The following is an 18,684-nucleotide window of genomic DNA, read 5'->3' as shown; positions in this document are numbered from 1 at the left end:
ACTGACCAGACATGGGCTATACACTACAGAAGTAAAACACAGAGCATTATAGTAATAGAGGATTCTAAACATTGAACGGACGCTTCTTCAATCGACTTTTATAGTGGAGAGCACGTACACATGGGCCAACAAGTTCAAGATATAACATATTTTGAGCGTTTAGAAACCAATCCGAATCTTGCGTTCATAACATATTCATAAGAATAGCGGAAATCATCGTGCAGCTTGAGAAATGCATGTTGATTCAGCACTTCCGACAAGATTGTGTGCTCTCTGCTCCTGGCCTAGATATCCGTATATGGGTTGCAAAGAGGCTCTTCTTGGGTACCCGGCAACTGTCGCGTCATATTCCTTTCCGCCCAGAGAGCGTTTGCCAACAGTGTCGACATCACGAGAGGTCTTTTCTACACATCTGCGCGCCCACGCAACTGACGCATGGAAGAAGAAAGCAATGCACCGGCTTAGCCTTGCAAAAGTATTTTAACGACGTTCTGATTATGTTGAGCCGTACGTTTTTGTGGCAGTTTTGGTCCCAGAAAACACGGGCTTGTATAACGTTAGCCGCTACTAATTAATTTCTGCTCATTAGACTCACGTTATATTCAACGATTGAATTAATGGTTAATTAGGATCTTTTTCATTTTAATATCTAACAACGTCCAGAAGAAGTTCTCCTAATTTTCCTTGCTATGATGTGGTTCTCCGAGGGTTATTTTAAATTCAGGATATTTTAACGATTCATTTTACTGATGTGTGACGGCATAATGTTACAAAAAGAAACGGATAGTTTTTGTTGATACAAAATTGTGATTTGTGTATATATTTTTTTAAAGATGATAGCAGGAATGAGTTGTATTATAAAAAAATGGGCGTTGACGAGGACGAGTTTTTCTTTTAAATAAAAACAAATAAGATGAAACAAACAAGTGGTTGATTATACCGCATACTTTCCGGTTTAAGTAGGTGCCCTCTTTTGCCTTATTTGTAAATCGTGGAAGTGAAATGCGGAACAAATGTTTCGTAATCAAGCTTTTAGACATTGGTCTAATACCAAACCCCAGGACGGATGAGCTTCCATACGAGATATTCCTTATATTACACTAAATTCATTGTACCGGTGGCGCCACGCGCGTTGCGGGGGACGAAAAACAAGTGCGAAAGTGAAGCCTTCTTCCATAGTGCCCATAGGCCTGCTGAGTTCAACTTGAACGTCAGATCTCAAATTTTCCCATTTCTTTCTTTGTCTTTATTTCCCTTTTAACCTTACGCAAGAAATTTCTATTTGAATTGTTTATGTTAGAGTCGGCTCACTCTGAATTGCAAAAAAACAAAATTACGAAGAACACGTAAGCAGCATATAAAGTGCCTCTGCCATATTTTTCTCCTTCCTCTTTCCTAGAAAACACAGGATCATAAAAAAGAGGAAAAAAAAACTTAAAATATTTACAACGCGAAAAAAAAAAAAAAGACACCGCTAAGATGAACGTTTAACATAGTGACACAAAGACAATTGCGAAGGCGTACTCGTTGATGTGTGCGTCACTCATAACGTCAGTTGCTTTACGGCGCAGAACCCCGATATTTCCTTTCTCGTTAAGGTTCAATCGGTACGTGAATTTTATCACTCCCGTCGTCTGTTCTCACAGTTTTGAGACAAACCATGCCCTGAGTGCGATATTAATTTGAGTTCAGGGAAATTTGCTTGTTAATCCTGGTGTACCACAGCTTTGCAAGAAATACATCTCCATATATATATATATTGCATAGGAGTTTTTCATTATTGCAAAGGCATTTTATGCCATAATTGCTTCTGGCTAACAAAGCGATGTGTCTTGACAATATCTGCATCTTGCATGCGTCATGATGTGTGTTTCCAATTAGGAAATGAACGTAAGCAAAAGAAGCACAACGTCATCAGCAATAATTTATCGCTCGGTAACAAGCAATGGGTACTAAATTACTCTTAACAACAATAATTGTTCTGGGTGCTAAGACGCAAGTGCAAGAAACACCACAAAAATTACTAGAATCTCGCAATGAAAAGAGAAACCCAGGCTATGAGAAGAACATGTCGCAACGGTCATCGAGACATTAGTCAGAAAAAGTCGGAAAATGACTGGATTTGTCACCAACCTAAGTTTCTAAGAATCAAGCATGTCCCCTTTCTTAAAGCGCTAATCGTCTGCTTGGAAGGCGGCTATCCTCATGTTTTTCTTAAACCAAGGTTGCGCCCTTGAGCACTGGCACTCGAGACCTGTTTTTATGACGAAACAAACAAATAACCCGCTTTCGTGGTGTGTCGCAGTCTCGGGACCAAATTTGACTTTTTGGAGGCGTATGTTTGTTTTTACTGGTACGTAGGCAAGTAACCGACAAACCGAAAATGACTCTGCGTGACAGTTCCTGTAATACCAGCATCGGGCTGCAAGTAATAACATTAATCATGAATCAATAACATTCATCATCAAGCAACAAAAAGAAAAAAAAAAAACTGAAAAAAATGGGTAAATTAGTTAGGACATACAGGGTACTCATTAGCCATCTTTCTGTCACTATTTAGTGACGTGCGACTTGTTTAGCAGCCTGTAAAGTTGAGCGGGAAAAGGGAAGGGGGGCGAGTGTTAATGACGTATAAAGACCATACTAATAGCGAAAATGACTACTGAGAAACACGCGAAGCCTCTTTTTTTTTTTGGCCAGTGAAGAAGTCAGAGTTTACTTTTTTCGGATATCACGAGATGAAATTATATAGCACCAGGTGCGCAGGTTGTGAGCTGGCTCTTTAACTTTCAACAAGTTAGCTAAGTGTTTTCGAATTGGTCAGCTATTCATAGAAGTTGTCCACGATAAATAAAATTACAGTCCCTATTTCGTGAGATATGCTTGTTTTGGGTTGCTAATTCATTGCTATAATACTTTATGTATTTTCAAGTACCCAAGGCCCACATTAAACGCGAGGGAGCGAAAAGTCAAGTAACTTGGTCGCTATATATTGTTCAATTTTATAAATGGGCAGTTTTTTTTCCGAGAACACACAATGTTGACGCTTTAAAGAGAGAGAAGAAAGTCACAAAGACATGACGCGAAAAACGTTTTGGTGGAGTTTCAGCAGATTGTGTTTTCGAAGCACAATGTTAGCACCGACAGCTCTCGCGGCTACCTCGAAAGCATGTTTTGCAGCGCGTGCCCGGTGCGGTATATGGCCTTCGTAAACGATAGGCTAAAGCACCATTTTGTTAGCTAAGTTGGCACTCTAGCAAGGCGTGAAGTTGGGCCAGTTGGCACATAATCAGAACAAATAAATGGCGCTGTTTTTGTGTGTGTCACCTACTCGTCTCAACGTTCTTTCTTGTTCGGTTTTTGTTTAGTGTGCAACGCTAAATGTCTTCTCATTTTTCATTTCGATCAGCCCTTCTAAGGCCTGTACCTGGCAAATACATGGAAAACAAATTTTCGCAGAGGTTTAGAAACTCGTACTAAGCAAAGAAGAACGTACTGCTTAAGGTTGAATAATAATCTATACCAGATCGGCCTGCTTACTTTCGCTTCTTGCAGTTACGGCTTTAGATTCCTCGACCCGCGAAGCGCGAGAACATAAAACCGCCGTAAAAACCAAGAGCCCATTAGATCCTAAAAGGGATATTCCTCCCGCAAGACTTGGAGAGACGTAGTGGGCCATTAGTCAGATTTCATGCCCGAGATGGCGCCCAATCGGGCGCATCGCTGGGAACTCCCAAGGAGTGCGTGCGCGCAGCTCGCCGTATAGGTACGGTGGAAACCGCTTGGTCGCCGCCGCGGCATTGCTCACATACCGAAGTGGTGAGTTCAACCTGTCGAGCAGCTGAGCAAACAGACCCAGACATTGGCCGTGGAAACGACGCAGATACGGGTCGGGAGCAGCCGCCCAGAAGGTCCGAGGTCCGGCATCGTGTGTCGTATACACGCTATCTGCATACCGGCCCAACGGCAGCTGGCTGCAGCAGCGAGTGCTTCCAGATAATGCGATAATGAATTGCGCTGGTCGTGCGCTAGATACCGAGCTTCTCCGAGCGTAGCGAAATACTTCTCTCGTTTTAGGATGAGAGCGGATGCGTCAGAAAGGGTAGGACTGCGCGCACTTCTCTTTTTTTAGCTCGGTGCCCACTTCTCAGGAGTGCTCGCGACTTCTGCGATAACCGGAATCGATAAATGGATTGGAGTGCGCGCGTCCCATGGTTACGTGGTCCACTAGATTACGGTAGGCTTGAGACTGTTGTTTCTGTCAGGAGCGGGTGGGATTATTATTAGGCTTATTATTTGCCAAGAGATGCGGACAAAAGTGCGACTATCACTAAAAAAAAAAAAGAAGAGGCCGTGCGTCTCCTTTCCCGCACAACTCTCGAAGAGCCAATCACCGCAACTTACTGAGGCAGCTCAGCGAATGACGATGCCGAAACATATGTTTAGATCACAAAACGCAGTCTGAGTTGTGACATTAAGCAATGCAAGCGTGACGTTTTGCATTGCTTAATGTCACAACTAAGACTGCGTTTTTTGGTCGAAACATATGCTTCCGCAACGTCATTCGCTGAGCTGCCTCCGTAAGTTGCAGTGATTGGCTCTCCGAGTGTTTTACGGGAAAGCAGACGCACGGACTTTTTTTAGACTGTACCACGCTTATCAAAGATGCCGTGGTGTAAGTCGATACTTTGAGCTTTAAGTATTTTAAAAAGCACACAATCCAAAAAAAGAAAAGAAAACTCGAAAAAGACAACGTTTAATTTTGACTGTGCGAAATGAAGCTTTGATGTCTATTGATGCGTCGATGAGGTAAGAGTGCCATGATGGTGAAGCAGGCGAAGTTTGGTCATGGGAAACAACGCGAGCAGTGGGCTCTGATCTGCTGTGATCAGTGATGATTAAAGAAAAAGAGAAACTCTTCCTGTTTTGTTAATTATAAGCTCGTTTTATATTTTACTAGTTGGTTATAATTACCACGATGAATTGACTCGTTGGGGGCAGTTTCATGTTGCTTTGAGGGGAGCAAAGCTCGATAACGCAGCTCCAGTGAGTCGGCGTGCATCCACGTAGCGCGTTCCCCATCCTCGGAGCGACGTGGAATTGCCCAGTGCGCGAGCAGGTCTCGGCCGCGCGCTCCCAATGGGTCTGTGATATTGATGGAGACTGTACGTCGTTACTCATGTTTTAGCATGCAAAAACATCCATTTGTCTTATTCTGAGAATCTGGTACGACCCTTAACGTTTTGCTTTTGTTCAATTCTCAGGTGAATCCTGGAAGTCTGGCCGAGAAAGGAGGTCTCCAGGTGGGAGATGCCTTGCTGAGGATCCAGGGGAAGTCCACTGACGAACTGAGGCACAAGGACGCTCAAGATGCCATCGTGCGCGCCGGAAACTACCTGGAACTCAGCGTGCAGAGGCGAGTCACCTGATCAAATGCTTAGCGAAATTCACGCGGTTACCTTGCACGGGAACTCTGCCTCGGGGAGATGGAGTAGGGGTGGACGGCAAGTGACCCTGCGCCACTCGAACAAAATTGTGCGGGTGGCACCGGGTCACCTGCTCCCTGAGATAAAGGCAAGGAAAGTATAATGGACGGACGCACGATAGACATGAAGTTTTTGTTTATCGACGCTTTCAAACCTTTGGTTTAGGCTTGAAACTTCGGGGTTTATTGATCAACCTAAATTGGTCCTCCTGTCGTGGAGTCGTTTTATCGCGTAGTTTTTGGTTTTGGTGAGTATTTTGTTGAAGTAATTTTTTTAAAACGATCCGTTGTTGACCAAATTATAACTATTTCTTCGTTTGCATTTTATTTAGCATTGACCATATAGCAAATCTCTTAATTTTTTTAATTTCTTCAAGAGGCGAAACATCCCGAAAAATGGTAAATAATATAAATATAAGCAAAAATTGATATTAGTGGAATCTATTTTATTTGCATTCCTGCTAAATAATAAACTATAAAGTGTGGGTATTTGTAGATTAGAAGAAGATAATGAAACGAAATACGATGTGCGGTTTTGTCAATATAAAGATTACAAAAAATGACACAAAATTTTTTTGTTAATGTATGTCTCTTTTATGTGTCTGTGCACAACTATAGGAATTTTAAAACACTGCACAATAGGTCAGCTTTTCCTGACATGACAGATTTACACTAACACTCCCATCCCAAACTTTCTGTGACATCAACGCTTCGGCCCGTGTACTAAAATGATGATTTTAACCGAACAACAGCAAACATCGCAATGTTCTCCGGGAATATTTTAGATGATAGTCGTCAAATATCACTAAGCAGCTGTTATACTTTTGAATTGGTATATTTTTTCACGGCTCTATTAGTTGTTTTTTTGTATTGAATCCTTTAGGTCCCATTTAAAGATTAATCATTTATGCTTTTCTTTACTATAGATCGTAATGTTCCCGAGGACTGTAATCGCCTGCGTATTATAGATCGCAAACGAACTAGAATTTTGACATTTGCCTAAAAACTTTTTATATTATGAAATGCCCCGGAAAGTTTGACCATATTATGAAACACCGTGTCACTTTGTGTAAAATTTTCTAATAACCATTATTGCCATAAAGCGACCCCTGACCCCTCAGCTATGTGTAGGCCTATATAACACCTCTCGTAATTCAACTACGTGTTTCATACACCACTGCAAGCTCCACAATACTATTTCGAAGCCACAGTTGATGTCCGCGTTAACGAGAAGCCCCGAGCCAAGTATTACGGTTTTTTTATGTTCAATATAGTGGTAAGTGTATCACCAAAGCCGCCTTCTCCGCCCGTATCTCGCCTATAAATCCCGCGTTTGCCTACGAAACATTCCAGCAAAAATAAAACAAGCAAGAAAAAAAAAAAAAAGTCTGGCGAATCGATAACCCTAGGCCCACAAGAAGTCATCGCGTTCGCCGAGAATGAATAAAGTGTTGCTTCTCATCTAATGGAGAGGGAAAACATAAGCTATATGAACCTACATAGAGACGAGAGGCTGCGCGGATCTCTTGTCACATACGGGCCTCCGAATGGTGGGCTCTGCAGACGCAACATGGCAACACCCCAAGAAGACGTTGTTGGGTGCGCATATTTGTATGTATATATATAAAGTGCCAAACATAAAAGAAAGCAGCGAGACTTGTCGGAAGGCGTCGAGGATATATGTGACGTCAGGCGTCTGGTCAATCTCTCGAGACTATGTAACCCCAGGAACATTTCCCCGGGCGGCCAACTTTCCTTTAGTATTTTTTTTTGTTTTGTTTTGGTCTTAGGGGTTGTCTGCGGAATATGCGTCTCCGGAGATGACAAATTTGCCTGTCACGTGGCATTATATCTGCGGGACAGCTTTCGTGCGCGAGAAGCTCTCTCGCGGTGACGATGTACAATGTAACTCTATCCGCCATTAAAGCGTTTTGTCGTTAAGAGATCTTCGTTCATATTACGAGTACGACGAGGCGAAATTAGTGTGCAGTATAATTAGGTGGCACGAAGGCTAGTCCTCCGACTAGGTACATGGGGGAGGTAGACAGATTGCGTTGTTTTTACGACCGGAAGCTGATTCGGAAGCTGTAGATTGAATGCATCTTCGAGATCAGTATTAATTTGCTATAACAATAAATAGAATGTGCCGATAAATCGGCTTTGCAAAATATGACAAATATGCGCGCGTCGCCAACAGTCGATGTCATTGAATGTAACGCTCAGGGTTCTAGGCGATAGCAAACGTAAAAGCGAAATAACTGTCTTTGCCTCTGGTCGTTTCTCGCTGTAAGATACACGTTACATTACTTTTATTTGGACGATATTGAAAGACGCAATGAATTATTTTATCTCTATGCAGTGCATTTAACGACTGCACCATTTTAAATATGTCGACAAGAACTTCCGAGCTGCTGAAATGAGATGAGCTGCAAGAACCGGAAGAGAAGAAAAACAATAGAATTATTCAACTATAACAACGTTATGTGTGGTAACCTATTTCGTTCTTAAACAATAAAACGTTCCTTAGTCCTAATTTGTGTTATTATCCTAGAGACCTTCAATTCTTCACTCTCTAGCAGAAAAAAACAAAGAAACAAAAACCTTATTCGTATGATAAATTTCATGGCCCAATGAACTCATACGATTAAACAAGGTCATATTAGAACATTTAAAAACCGCAGGAAAGTATAAAAGAATTGACAAGAAACTAATATGTTTCTTTTAACTTCCTGTATAATCTTTTGTTGTTCTTATATGTTCTTCTAAGGTTCTTATATCTTCTTATATGATATTATTTGATCATATGCGCTTACGGGACCCATGCATAAATGAAATAAAAAAAGTATCGCTAACAATGCACGGATGGCATTATAAGAACAGGATTTTTTTGTGACAAAGGTATCTTTACCGGAAATTCTAAATATTTATCTGATAACCAAGAACCCCCGTGGAAATTTGTTTCATCATCACCTCAGTCATTATAAAGGTACACCTCTGCCTGAGATACAATAACAGCTGTGATATCTGTTTCATAACAGATTCTTGACAGTGGAATCTCTACCTGATGAACAATATAATTTTGGCGAATCTGTTTCATCACAACCAGATGTGCTTCATTGCAAATGGAGCCACGGGGATTACTGCATTCCCATGAACAGACTTCCGCATAACGGCAGACATAGATAACAAACAACTTTTATCGGCCATCTCTTGTTGAGCGTTTTCTGGTATCTCCTGGGAACCACCCAAACAATGAAGGCGTCTGCTGTTGCTAAATAACAAAACGATTTGCGAGAATGACCCTTAAAGTCAAGATACACAACACAGACAGCATTGCGCACCATTTAGAATGCGCGATACGCTTTAAGGGGCGATATCGTTACACGCACGAGCGCGACGAATCCCAAAGGCCAATCGAGTTGTTCCTACTGTTCTTAGGGGCCGTTATTGAGTCGTGTCTCGTAAAGGGGTAAAGACATTTACGCTGATTGCGGCCATCGTGTGGCGAGAGAGAAGTGGGTGTCCATTTGCATAGCACTGCGTCTTGGGCGGCCATCGATGCGTGAGAATAAACTTTTAAGTGCGACGAATTGAAAACCGCAGAGGTGCGAGCATGACCTGGAAGCCCAAGGTGACTCCCGTTGGAGCAGCGCCGAGACCCGGGCCAATCAGCAACGGTGAACCGGCTCCGGTCACGAAGACTTCGCTCGCTGCCAACAAACAGGTGAGGATATTGTTACTAATGCAGCGGAGAAGTCTTCACGCGCATCGGCGTCACTGCGATAATTTATGTTGCACAAGCCTCGAAGGACGACATAGCCTCAGTCCCTATCTTGTCTTGTCAGTTTTTGTGAAGGTCTGATGACAATTACAAGGCAGTGATTGGCGTTTTACAAGTATATATCGTCCTCGAGTGAAATACTTCGAGATATCTTGTCCCTTCTCTTTATGGGTTTACACATTAGCTCTTCGTGCGTCACATTTTTGTTTCCCAGAGAAGATTAATAATAAATCTACGTTTATTTTGGTCAACGTTTTGATATGGTAGGCTTTGGTCAACATGAGGAGGGTTTCTTTGATTGAACAGCGTTAGAACAGAATAACATCATGTATAACACATGGTGTTATTCTCCATTCTGTGGAGCTAGAGACAGCAATAAAAGCATTAGAAGCAGACTTAGCAACGTACCTTGCATTTTACTTGATAATAACGGCAGTTTGGGTCTCTTCGGATGCAGTCTACACGTTTTATGTAAAACACACCGTTTGTGTTTTTGTCAGACGTGTTTCATATATCTGAGGCACCCTGCCAAATATTCAGAATCTCGGGTTAGAGACGCCGGTCTTATCTTAGGCGTATACAACGAACGCACAGTGTTCTAACTACCTATGCGCTGGAATCGCTCGCATGAAACAGCCCTACAAGCCTATCGGAACGGGTCACAACACAGCAGCCAAGCCTTTCGGCGGGACGATGGCTGCCGTGGTTCACAACCAGTACAACTCTCCGGCCCCCATCTACTCGATGAACAACATCGCCGACACGCTCTCCAAGCAGACGGAGGTCCTCACATCGGGCGCTGTTGGGTCAGTGAAGGATATACTGTTTATGCACTGAAATCTGCAGAATGGCAAAATTGATAAAATTATCTTATTTGTTGCTTCCATATTTTGAGTAAATCTGAACTGCCGCTGAAGTACGGAAACTTGTTATCTTACTTTATCCCTAACCATCTCCTCAGACTTGTAAGAAGGATGAGCTTTACCTATTTTTTATACGTCACTAGTTACTATTTGGTTAGCGTAAAGTACCGCTTGCGGCCAGCAACCTGCTCTATGCCTTACTTGATAATTTGACGTAAAGGCTGTTAAATGTTAACGTTGAGAAACATGCTCTATTTATGGCTCTTATACTAACAAGTTGTTCACATTTAAGGAAAGTACTTTATATATTAGTTGTGTCTTTCACGGAAGAGTTCCGGTCAGTGGGAGTGTTATATAGAGTTATTAAATGAGGTTCTATCGCTGTCGTTTTGTGTCTGTCAGAACATTAGTTTTTACGCAACTAGAGTCGATCTTACTTTGCCTGTTCTTGTGCTTTAATTCATTGGATAAGAGGGGTGAGGCAAATGAATTGTTATTTGAACCAGCGTCCTGAATTTATAATTTGAATGAAACAAATATGTCGGAAAATTAGTTACAGCTTAAGAGAAAGAGAGTGAGAGAGATTGGGAGATCGAAAGAGAGAGGGAGAGAAAAAAATATGACGGTGGTGGCGAGGTTATAAGTGGACGTGAACAGATCACGTCCCTTGCAGTACTGAAGTTGTTAAAACAATTTTGGGTGCATACTTTACTTAATGAAACGTTTTTTGGGTATTTTTTTGACAAATAGATAGTACATGTCTATGAAGTAAAATAAAATAAACAATCAGTAAATAGGCGCTAAATGATAAAAAGGTAAGAGTGAAGACAGAATAAACTAGTAAGAGTAAGACGGACACAATCATATCTTTCAACTAGCAACATAGATATAGGAATTCCAGAAGCGAGCAACAGCTGATACGGGCGAGAGATCATAGAGTCATTCACCATGAACAGCGCAAAGACTACGTTTTTCATCCTTCACTGCTTTTGACGAAGACTGAAGTTGAATTTTTTAAATCAGAGATGACTCTGTCAACCTGACTTTGCATTTTATCTTATAGTATCTTCCCTTCGTACTATCTTTTTACGTTCCCTTTCCTAGATTTCGCCGCATTTAATCGGTTGCTCACTTTTGAAATCCCTATATGTCTCTTGCTAGATGGAAGATATGGTTCTGTCGTCTTCGTCTTACTTGTTTATTCTTTCTTCACTTTTGAGACACACCAACACGGTCTTCGTCCCTTGATAAAAAGACACGGGGAGCCAGAGGTTCCATGTAGTAAGTTTAATACGCCGTCCCCAACGGGAAACACATATACGCAGTCACCGAACTGCACATTGTTAAAAAGTAAACGGCACAATTTAATAGCAATATTTTTAAAAAGCCGCAATTCCTGATCAAAGCAAAACGCTTGAACTTAGACCGTTTGCAAGCAACTGCTGGGATGTTTAGGAAATAAAGTGACCAGCAAACCGTACAAAAGTGGGTCAGGGCAAAAGGAATCCTTAATAGTTGAGGCTTAAGTGCCACCATTAAATGGGGTTAACTGAGCACAAAGGTACTACACTATCTTCTCTTGAGCACGTACACCCGCCGGCAATATGAAGGTGAACGCCGGACCGTCGACCGCTACGTGTTATCAGCGCGATGACGCGGCTGCCGTGATGCCTCGCTTTGTTACCGCGATATGAAGGTGAACGCCGGGCCGTCGACCGTGCCGTGCTATCAGCGCCATGACGTGGCTGCCACGGCAGCCGCGTCATGGCGCTGATAGCGCGGAGCGGTCGACGGCCCGGCGTTCACCTTCATATCGCACACGACTGTACAAGATTTTGTTAGTATTAGAATGTTGCTGGGCGTAGAGAAGGTTACCGAGTCCTCTTGACACTCCTCCGGCGTTTGTACGCAGCATCAACTTCATGAAGGGCGACAAGCCGCTGAACAAGGAGTCTGCCGTGTACCGAATGGTCCTCGAAGAAGACAAGCATCCGAAAGGTGAACAGAACGGCGATCTCGTCAGCCTGTCAGAAACACGAACGCAGTCGCTTGCCTTTCGGAAGCTGGTCGCCGCTCTCGGGGACGAAAACGGCGTGAACGGAGACGACGACGACAACGACGAGCATGTGACAGGTTTGTCCGCTTTGCATGCTTCCCTCGCTCCCTCCCTTTGCGATCATTTCGCTGCAGCAAAGCGTGACCGGAAGCAACTACAGTTACCGGCAGCTTAAGAATCGGAGGGGGTTGCGATTCTCGAGTGTCTCATTATTGTTCTGCATCCAATGAGCTTGAGCCGAGAAGAACTCCGAAAAACGAGTTGCGAAAAAAAACAATAACAGAAAAAACAAACAACGTGTGCAGGGGGTGACCATCTGGCATATAGCTTTGCGTGAAGCCATACTTCCTAGTGGCAAGGCCATCGCTCTGGATTTCTTTTTTGTACCTATCGCGGGGCCTTGCGGGCATAAGCTTGGCGCGAGTACTATATTAGACTATTATAATTTGTCTCGAACCCGTGCTCAATCTGGGCCCTCTCTCGCTGGAATAGCGGAAGGAAGCAACTTAATTTGATGCGTTTACTCTTACGTAGAATTGAGCGTATATTTAAAATAGATTTTAGCAAAAGAAAAGCCTATAACTCATACACTCAACTTTGTGTCTGATAACATAAGTAGTTATTCTAAAAGGAAAAAAACAACTATACTTTAAAATCTAAAAAAAAAAAATGTAAGGGACGTTTATTGCAGTAAAATGGCCATTTCATTGCAATAAAATGGTCCTGTACCTTCTTTCTCGTGTCCACATATTTTTGAGGAGCTTTTCATGTTAAACATTTTATTGTATTAACTCAAACAGGCAGTTTGAAAAGGCAAAAGCGACTGCCGTTTGATATATCGTTCCTTCCATTCCAAGCCGTGGTTCTAGCATGGCGAGTAGTAATAAACGCCGTACTGAATAGCTTATTTAACGAATTAAAATGACTCCGTCGTGCTGGGTTCATGTAAAACGCATAACGTAATGCAAGTCGCATTGAACAGAGGCATTTCTTTCGCCGACGGAATATTTTTTGGGTCTGGCAATCACGACAGAACGCGGGTATCGTTTTTGCCCGAGGAAATTTATGAATTCAAAGTAGACACAAAAATGAGAAGAAACCATAGTAAATAAATAAGGAAAAGTGAGACTATGGTAATTTTAATAATTTTTTTGTACGCTGCAAGACGCAGATAAAGAGCGACATCGAATGTTAGGTTACGAAACTTTTCGAGTTTTGCCATATTTTTGTTTGTACACAAGGCGAATGTATAATCAAATACGGCACAGCAGCAATGCAGACATTTTAATTTTATCTCTCGAGCTGTTTTGTTGCGGTTGGTATTTATCTTCTTTACAGACATAGGCCTGAATTCTGCCAACTTGACGAAGAAAAGTTATTATGACGCTGATGGAAAGGTATATAAGGCTACAACAAGAAATTTTGATTGCTACCTTTTTGCCCTTCGTATTTTATAGATGCGCGCATTCAGGAACGGCTCAGTTGCGCAATAATTCTAAGGCTTCATTTCACGATGCTGAAATCGGCAACCGGTATTTAGTATATAATGCAAACCCTGAAAATGCATGACAAATAGCACGCTACTAATCAGAACATCACTAACACGCCATATTTACCCACGTAGAAACTAAGATAAGCAAAATGAAACGGTTTTTTACCGCTTGTCGCTGTACGATTCTGCTGTTTGCAATGGCTGTGTTATTTCTGAGTTTGTCTAGCGAGATGCTTTCTGCGACGTAACACGCGCTCTAATGGAATGTGTAGAGTGTGGCACGCGTGGTGCATCTCAGTAGGTCGTTAGAAAGCACGAGGGCCATCGCGTTTACGAGGTAAGTAAATGCTACTATTTGTTCATTTAAACGCAGTCAGAGGGAGCTAGAATAATGCGAACTTGAGCGAACAAATGCAAGAGGGGGCAATCGATGATTGCATGACATGGTCAAAAGCACAGTGTCACAAACACTGCTATCGGACAGCATTTCGTCGATTTTTTTCATGATGTATTACAGATTGACGAGACGATTATTAGGAGCAAGATGTCTCTTAGTACAACTTTATTATAATACAAATAAACCATGAGTCTTATCCGCCCTGAAAAAACGACGCCAGTGTGTCCGTGAAAGCCTAAATAAAACCAGCGCTGGATAATGTGCAGCTAAGTATTTCGCAACTTTGTCGGACGCAAGGGAGGGGTGTCTCGTCAGTTTATGTTCTAAACTACTAAACGAAATATGCACAGTACTTCTACGCTCTACCGAGTATCATTTTTACTGCTAAGCCACAACTGTAACGTAACCAATTCGAAATTAAAACTTTTCGTGTTCAGCGACACTCTAGCATTTTCGGAAACGTTTTTCTCAAGTGCAACAGAGGTCGGTATGATACCATCAGCAGCCGCTCCCCTATTCATGAATTGATTTTATGGTGTAGCACAATAGCCCCTTTATTTACTGTTTCTACCATCGCACTGGATGTTCTGAAATGGTTCCCTTAAACGTAACCCGAGAATTATCGATAAACAGCATTTAAAACCAGCTCCGGCAGGATGGAAAACAAATCCCACATTTCTGGCACATCGGAAACTCCCGCTTGACCAACCGCAGGTCTGAGAACTCTGCCTTTTCTTACAAGTCCGTTTTTTGCGCTTCCCGCGCGTGATTCCGGCTCCTGGACAGACTTCGGCGGAGCGAGCAGCCCCGTGCCCGTCGGCCAGGTGCCGGCAGCGGTGGGCAGCCAGAGCCCCGCGGCCTGCCAGAGCCCGACGCCGTCTCCGTTCGTCAACCTGCGTCACGTGGAGGCCCCTAAGACTGCCCCGGCGCCCCCGCCGTCGTCCAACACCACTGTGGGCGGACCCAACACCTGCGCCGACTGCGGAAGGCTCATCGTGTACGTCTGCCATCCCCTCGCTTTTTTTTTTTTTGCCTTATCTGCTGTCCGTCTAGGTTTCTGCTGCCATTGATACGCCAGGGGAGTGTTCGCGGTCTCAGGTTTCTATCATTGATGGGAAAAAGACAAGCAAATTGAAAATGTAATAAGGGGAGACGGGAGGAATAAATGTAGTCGAATGAAAATAATGAAAATGTACAGTGTCCCCACCCCCCCCCCCCCCCAAAAAAAAAAAGAAAACAAAAATACAAAAGAAACATTGTTTTTTTATCGAAAAAATAAACGCGGCATCACCGAAGGTTCGGCCTCCACCCAGACGCAGCGCTAGTGGTCCAAACCAAATACCAAAGTGTTAAAAAAAATTGTTATTTTATAAAACGTTAGGAGTGATTTTCCGAAAGTTTCAATGGGAATCTGAGCCCCGTTCTCGGTAACTGGCGTAATTCAGCTCCGTGTATTCGAAGACGCCATTTTCCCACCGAAATTTTCAGAAAATCAATTATAATTTTTAATTGAAATAACTGTTACAGTTCTGAAACTTTGGGATCCGATCCGTATCAATAGGGCTATATTTGGGCAAAACATTAGCGTTCGGGAACGCATAGTTTATCTTTGCGGTGAAAAATAAATATCCTGTAAATTTCACACTTAAAAAAAAAAAAAAAAAAAGAAAATGAAAAATTGAGACAGGGAAGTTTTAAAACTTAGGGATCTGGTTCGCTCCACTAGTGCTATATGTGGACAAAAATTAGCGTTTTGTAATGCGTAGTTTTATTTTTGCGGTGAAAATAAAAATCCTTCAGATTTCATACTTAAAATAACCCGAGACAGGGAAAAAGGAATGGGAAAAAACAACGAAGTTGTTATAATTATAATTCAATTATTGCAAAGATGCAAGCAAGTTCGCCGAAGTCTTCGGTTTGCTTGACCCTTCCTTTTTTCCCGTCTCGGGATTTTCAAAGTATGAACGTTCACCCGCTATAGTGCGCCATAACCCTTATTCCTGTAAATTTCTTTTGAGGTCACTCTGTTCACTGAAGAACGTGTTCGGAAATTACTACGTTCATTGTTGAAGGTAGTAATTTCCCTTAAGGATGCATTTTCAAGACAGTCTGCGGCAGTTGATTACCGTAATTATGTCCACATGAACAGCATTAATGCCTGTGGTGTGTATCGCACAAGAATTTTAAGCCGTCTCTGACTATTACTGGATTTCACAAAATTAGAAGATTTAGACGATAGTTTCATATCAAGATGCGTTATTTATTACGAGATATCAGCTAATCATATGCAGTCTGTACAATGGTCGTGTCTTCCTCTGGAAGATGGAATCACAATTTTTAATAGGTGTTGGTGACGTTATCAGAAAGTGGACTGCGAGATAAACTTGTGGTGTATCATTGAAACTATTTGGTTGTGTCAACGCTGCATTCTGTGGGAAGCGTTTTGGCGAAAGTTGGCTCCCGTTAAGAAACAACAACAACTTTCTATTGTTAAACTTGTTTGCATTAAAAGTGTATGGTTCGTAATAAATACTGACGTCGTGATATGAGGTATAGAAAAGAAAAAAAAAAACAACATCAACTTAGTAGCTGTTTGTAAAATATATAAAAATAATAACAAGTGAACGCACACAGTGCCTTTAATTTTACCATTCGACAATTGTGACCCTGAGGGTATTATAAATAAATAAATAAATAAATAAATAACCGGATTGGATTATCTTGAATTATTAAGTATCGAAGACAACATTTAATGCATGTTAACAAATATATAACAACTAGACTCGTACATCAATTAAGGATTATCTAGGATATCAACAATATTTATTTGAACTTAGAATAATATTTTTATTCGTTTTTTATCTAAAAAAATTACTGTGGAATAAAACACTGGAGCTGTAAATTACAATCTGATTCCGTCGCGCTCGTGCTGATGTGCACTGTATTTTTTTTTTTTTTGTAATCCACAGGGGTGTTTTTGTCCGCATCAAAGACCGTTCTCTGCACGCTGAATGCTTCCGCTGTGCTACCTGTGGAACATCGCTCAAGAACGTAGGTGAGTCAGCACTTTAATATAATTGCCGTTATTCCTAGCTCAAACTTTTCTTCTACCGAAAAACACTATAAGTTGTTTATTAAACAACATCCCGTTAAAGAGCCGACTTATCCTCGTATTCATCCACTTTCCAGGATACTTCAACGTCAAGGACAAGCTGTATTGTGATATCCACGCCAAGCAAGCTGCTCGTCATATCGCACCCGGAAGCAACCTGGAGCCTGTGCCAGTTCCACCGTGAGTTACAAAAGACGAAAGAAAACGAGGCTCAGGAATCATTCGCGCTAGGACGGAAATTATGTAGTCGGGCAAAGATTATCATGTTTGTCAATCAACATCAACATTGGTGCAGACCTCGTTACATTGCACTACAGTCACTGAATCTGGGAAAGTACCACCATAGCCTTCCCACCTGCTAGCCGGGCACAAACAAATACCAACATACAGACAACAAAATCTCTCGAGGCTGATCGTTGTCGGTTGCCATGGTGATCGTCACTTTGAACCCTTTCAAACCTTCGAAGCTTCGAAAGGGTCGTCAAAACCAGTCGCACCATGATCGCTATGGAGCATCATCGTACTGAAAGCGTTCATCGGCCAATATGACCGCCTTTGGCACTGTGCATGCAATAAACTTATCACTCATGCTTAGTTCCTCAGATCTCTTACAATTATGTTGCTCTTCTTGCGTGTTTGAAGAGAGTAAAAGTATTTTTCAATCCCCCCAAGCACCGACGCCGCGTGTGATGCCTTACACCTTCGTACTGCCATCACACGCAACGTCAGTGCTTTAAGGTATTGAACAATAATTTTACTGTCTAGAAACACACAAAAAGAGCAACACAATTGTAAGAGATCTGGGAAAATAAGCATGAGTGATAAGTTTATTGCATGCACAGTGCCAAAGACGGACATGTTTGCCGAGGAACGCTTTCAGTGCGATGATGCTCCATAGCGAACTTGGTGCGATTGGTATTAACGACCCCTTTTGAAGCTTCGAAGCTATGAAAGGGTCTAAAATGGCGATCACCATGGCAAGCGACAGTGATAAGCCAATCACTTTGAGAGGTTTTGTCGCCTGTATGTTGGTATTTGTTTGTGTCCGGCTAGCAGGTGGGAAGGCAATGGCACTACTTTCCCAGATCCATGCAGTGAATTTACATTGCACCTATAAAACCTGGCTGATAATATAATGCATCGATTGTACTCTCTACAATGTTTGCCATACAGTACGATAAAGCGATAGAACCAAGAAACACACCGACGCGTTTAGGACATGTCTAGGTATGCTAGTGTCACTGATCCTGCGCAAGGTTTCGAAATCACAAAAGGTTTAGCCTACATACTTTCCTGCGTTGTCATCTGCACACTTCTTGTTCTGTCACGTTTTACTTTTTTTTTTTGTGAAGAGTGGCATGCTACGCTTCACTTCATTTCAGCTTAAGTGTAGAAGCAGCCGACGCTACGAGCCAAGGGCACCAATCCAGCAGCGTCAAAAGCTCGAGTCACTGGTCCTTTTTCTGTTTATGATTGGTACAGCGTCGGTAGAACACGT

At 42.2% G+C, this 18,684-nt stretch overlaps 1 protein-coding gene across 9 annotated transcripts in view; it reads left to right on the top strand.

The window, feature by feature from the left end:
• Positions 1-18,684, top strand: part of LOC8039281 (PDZ and LIM domain protein Zasp) — a 66,183-nt gene that overhangs the window by 21,071 nt on the left and 26,428 nt on the right. For 6 of the 9 annotated variants that reach the window (XM_042292227.1, XM_042292226.1, XM_042292230.1 and 3 more), the window contains exons 2-8: positions 5,265-5,416; positions 9,089-9,209; positions 9,903-10,072; positions 12,042-12,127; positions 14,861-15,071; positions 17,044-17,129; positions 17,264-17,366. In XM_042292227.1, coding sequence (XP_042148161.1) covers positions 5,265-5,416; positions 9,089-9,209; positions 9,903-10,072; positions 12,042-12,127; positions 14,861-15,071; positions 17,044-17,129; positions 17,264-17,366 — 929 coding nt within the window. Of the gene's footprint in view, positions 1-5,264; positions 5,417-9,088; positions 9,210-9,902; positions 10,073-12,041; positions 12,263-14,860; positions 15,072-17,043; positions 17,130-17,263; positions 17,367-18,684 lie in introns of all 9 variants that reach the window. The other 3 variants (XM_042292228.1, XM_040500125.2, XM_042292229.1) reach the window with 1 other exon arrangement.

Source organism: Ixodes scapularis, unplaced genomic scaffold, assembly GCF_016920785.2.
Source record: "Ixodes scapularis isolate PalLabHiFi unplaced genomic scaffold, ASM1692078v2 PGA_scaffold3__209_contigs__length_174095766, whole genome shotgun sequence".
Taxonomy (NCBI): domain Eukaryota; kingdom Metazoa; phylum Arthropoda; class Arachnida; order Ixodida; family Ixodidae; genus Ixodes; species Ixodes scapularis.
The sequence above is the reverse complement of the archived record's forward strand: the minus strand, read 5'-3'. Positions and strand labels throughout refer to the sequence as shown.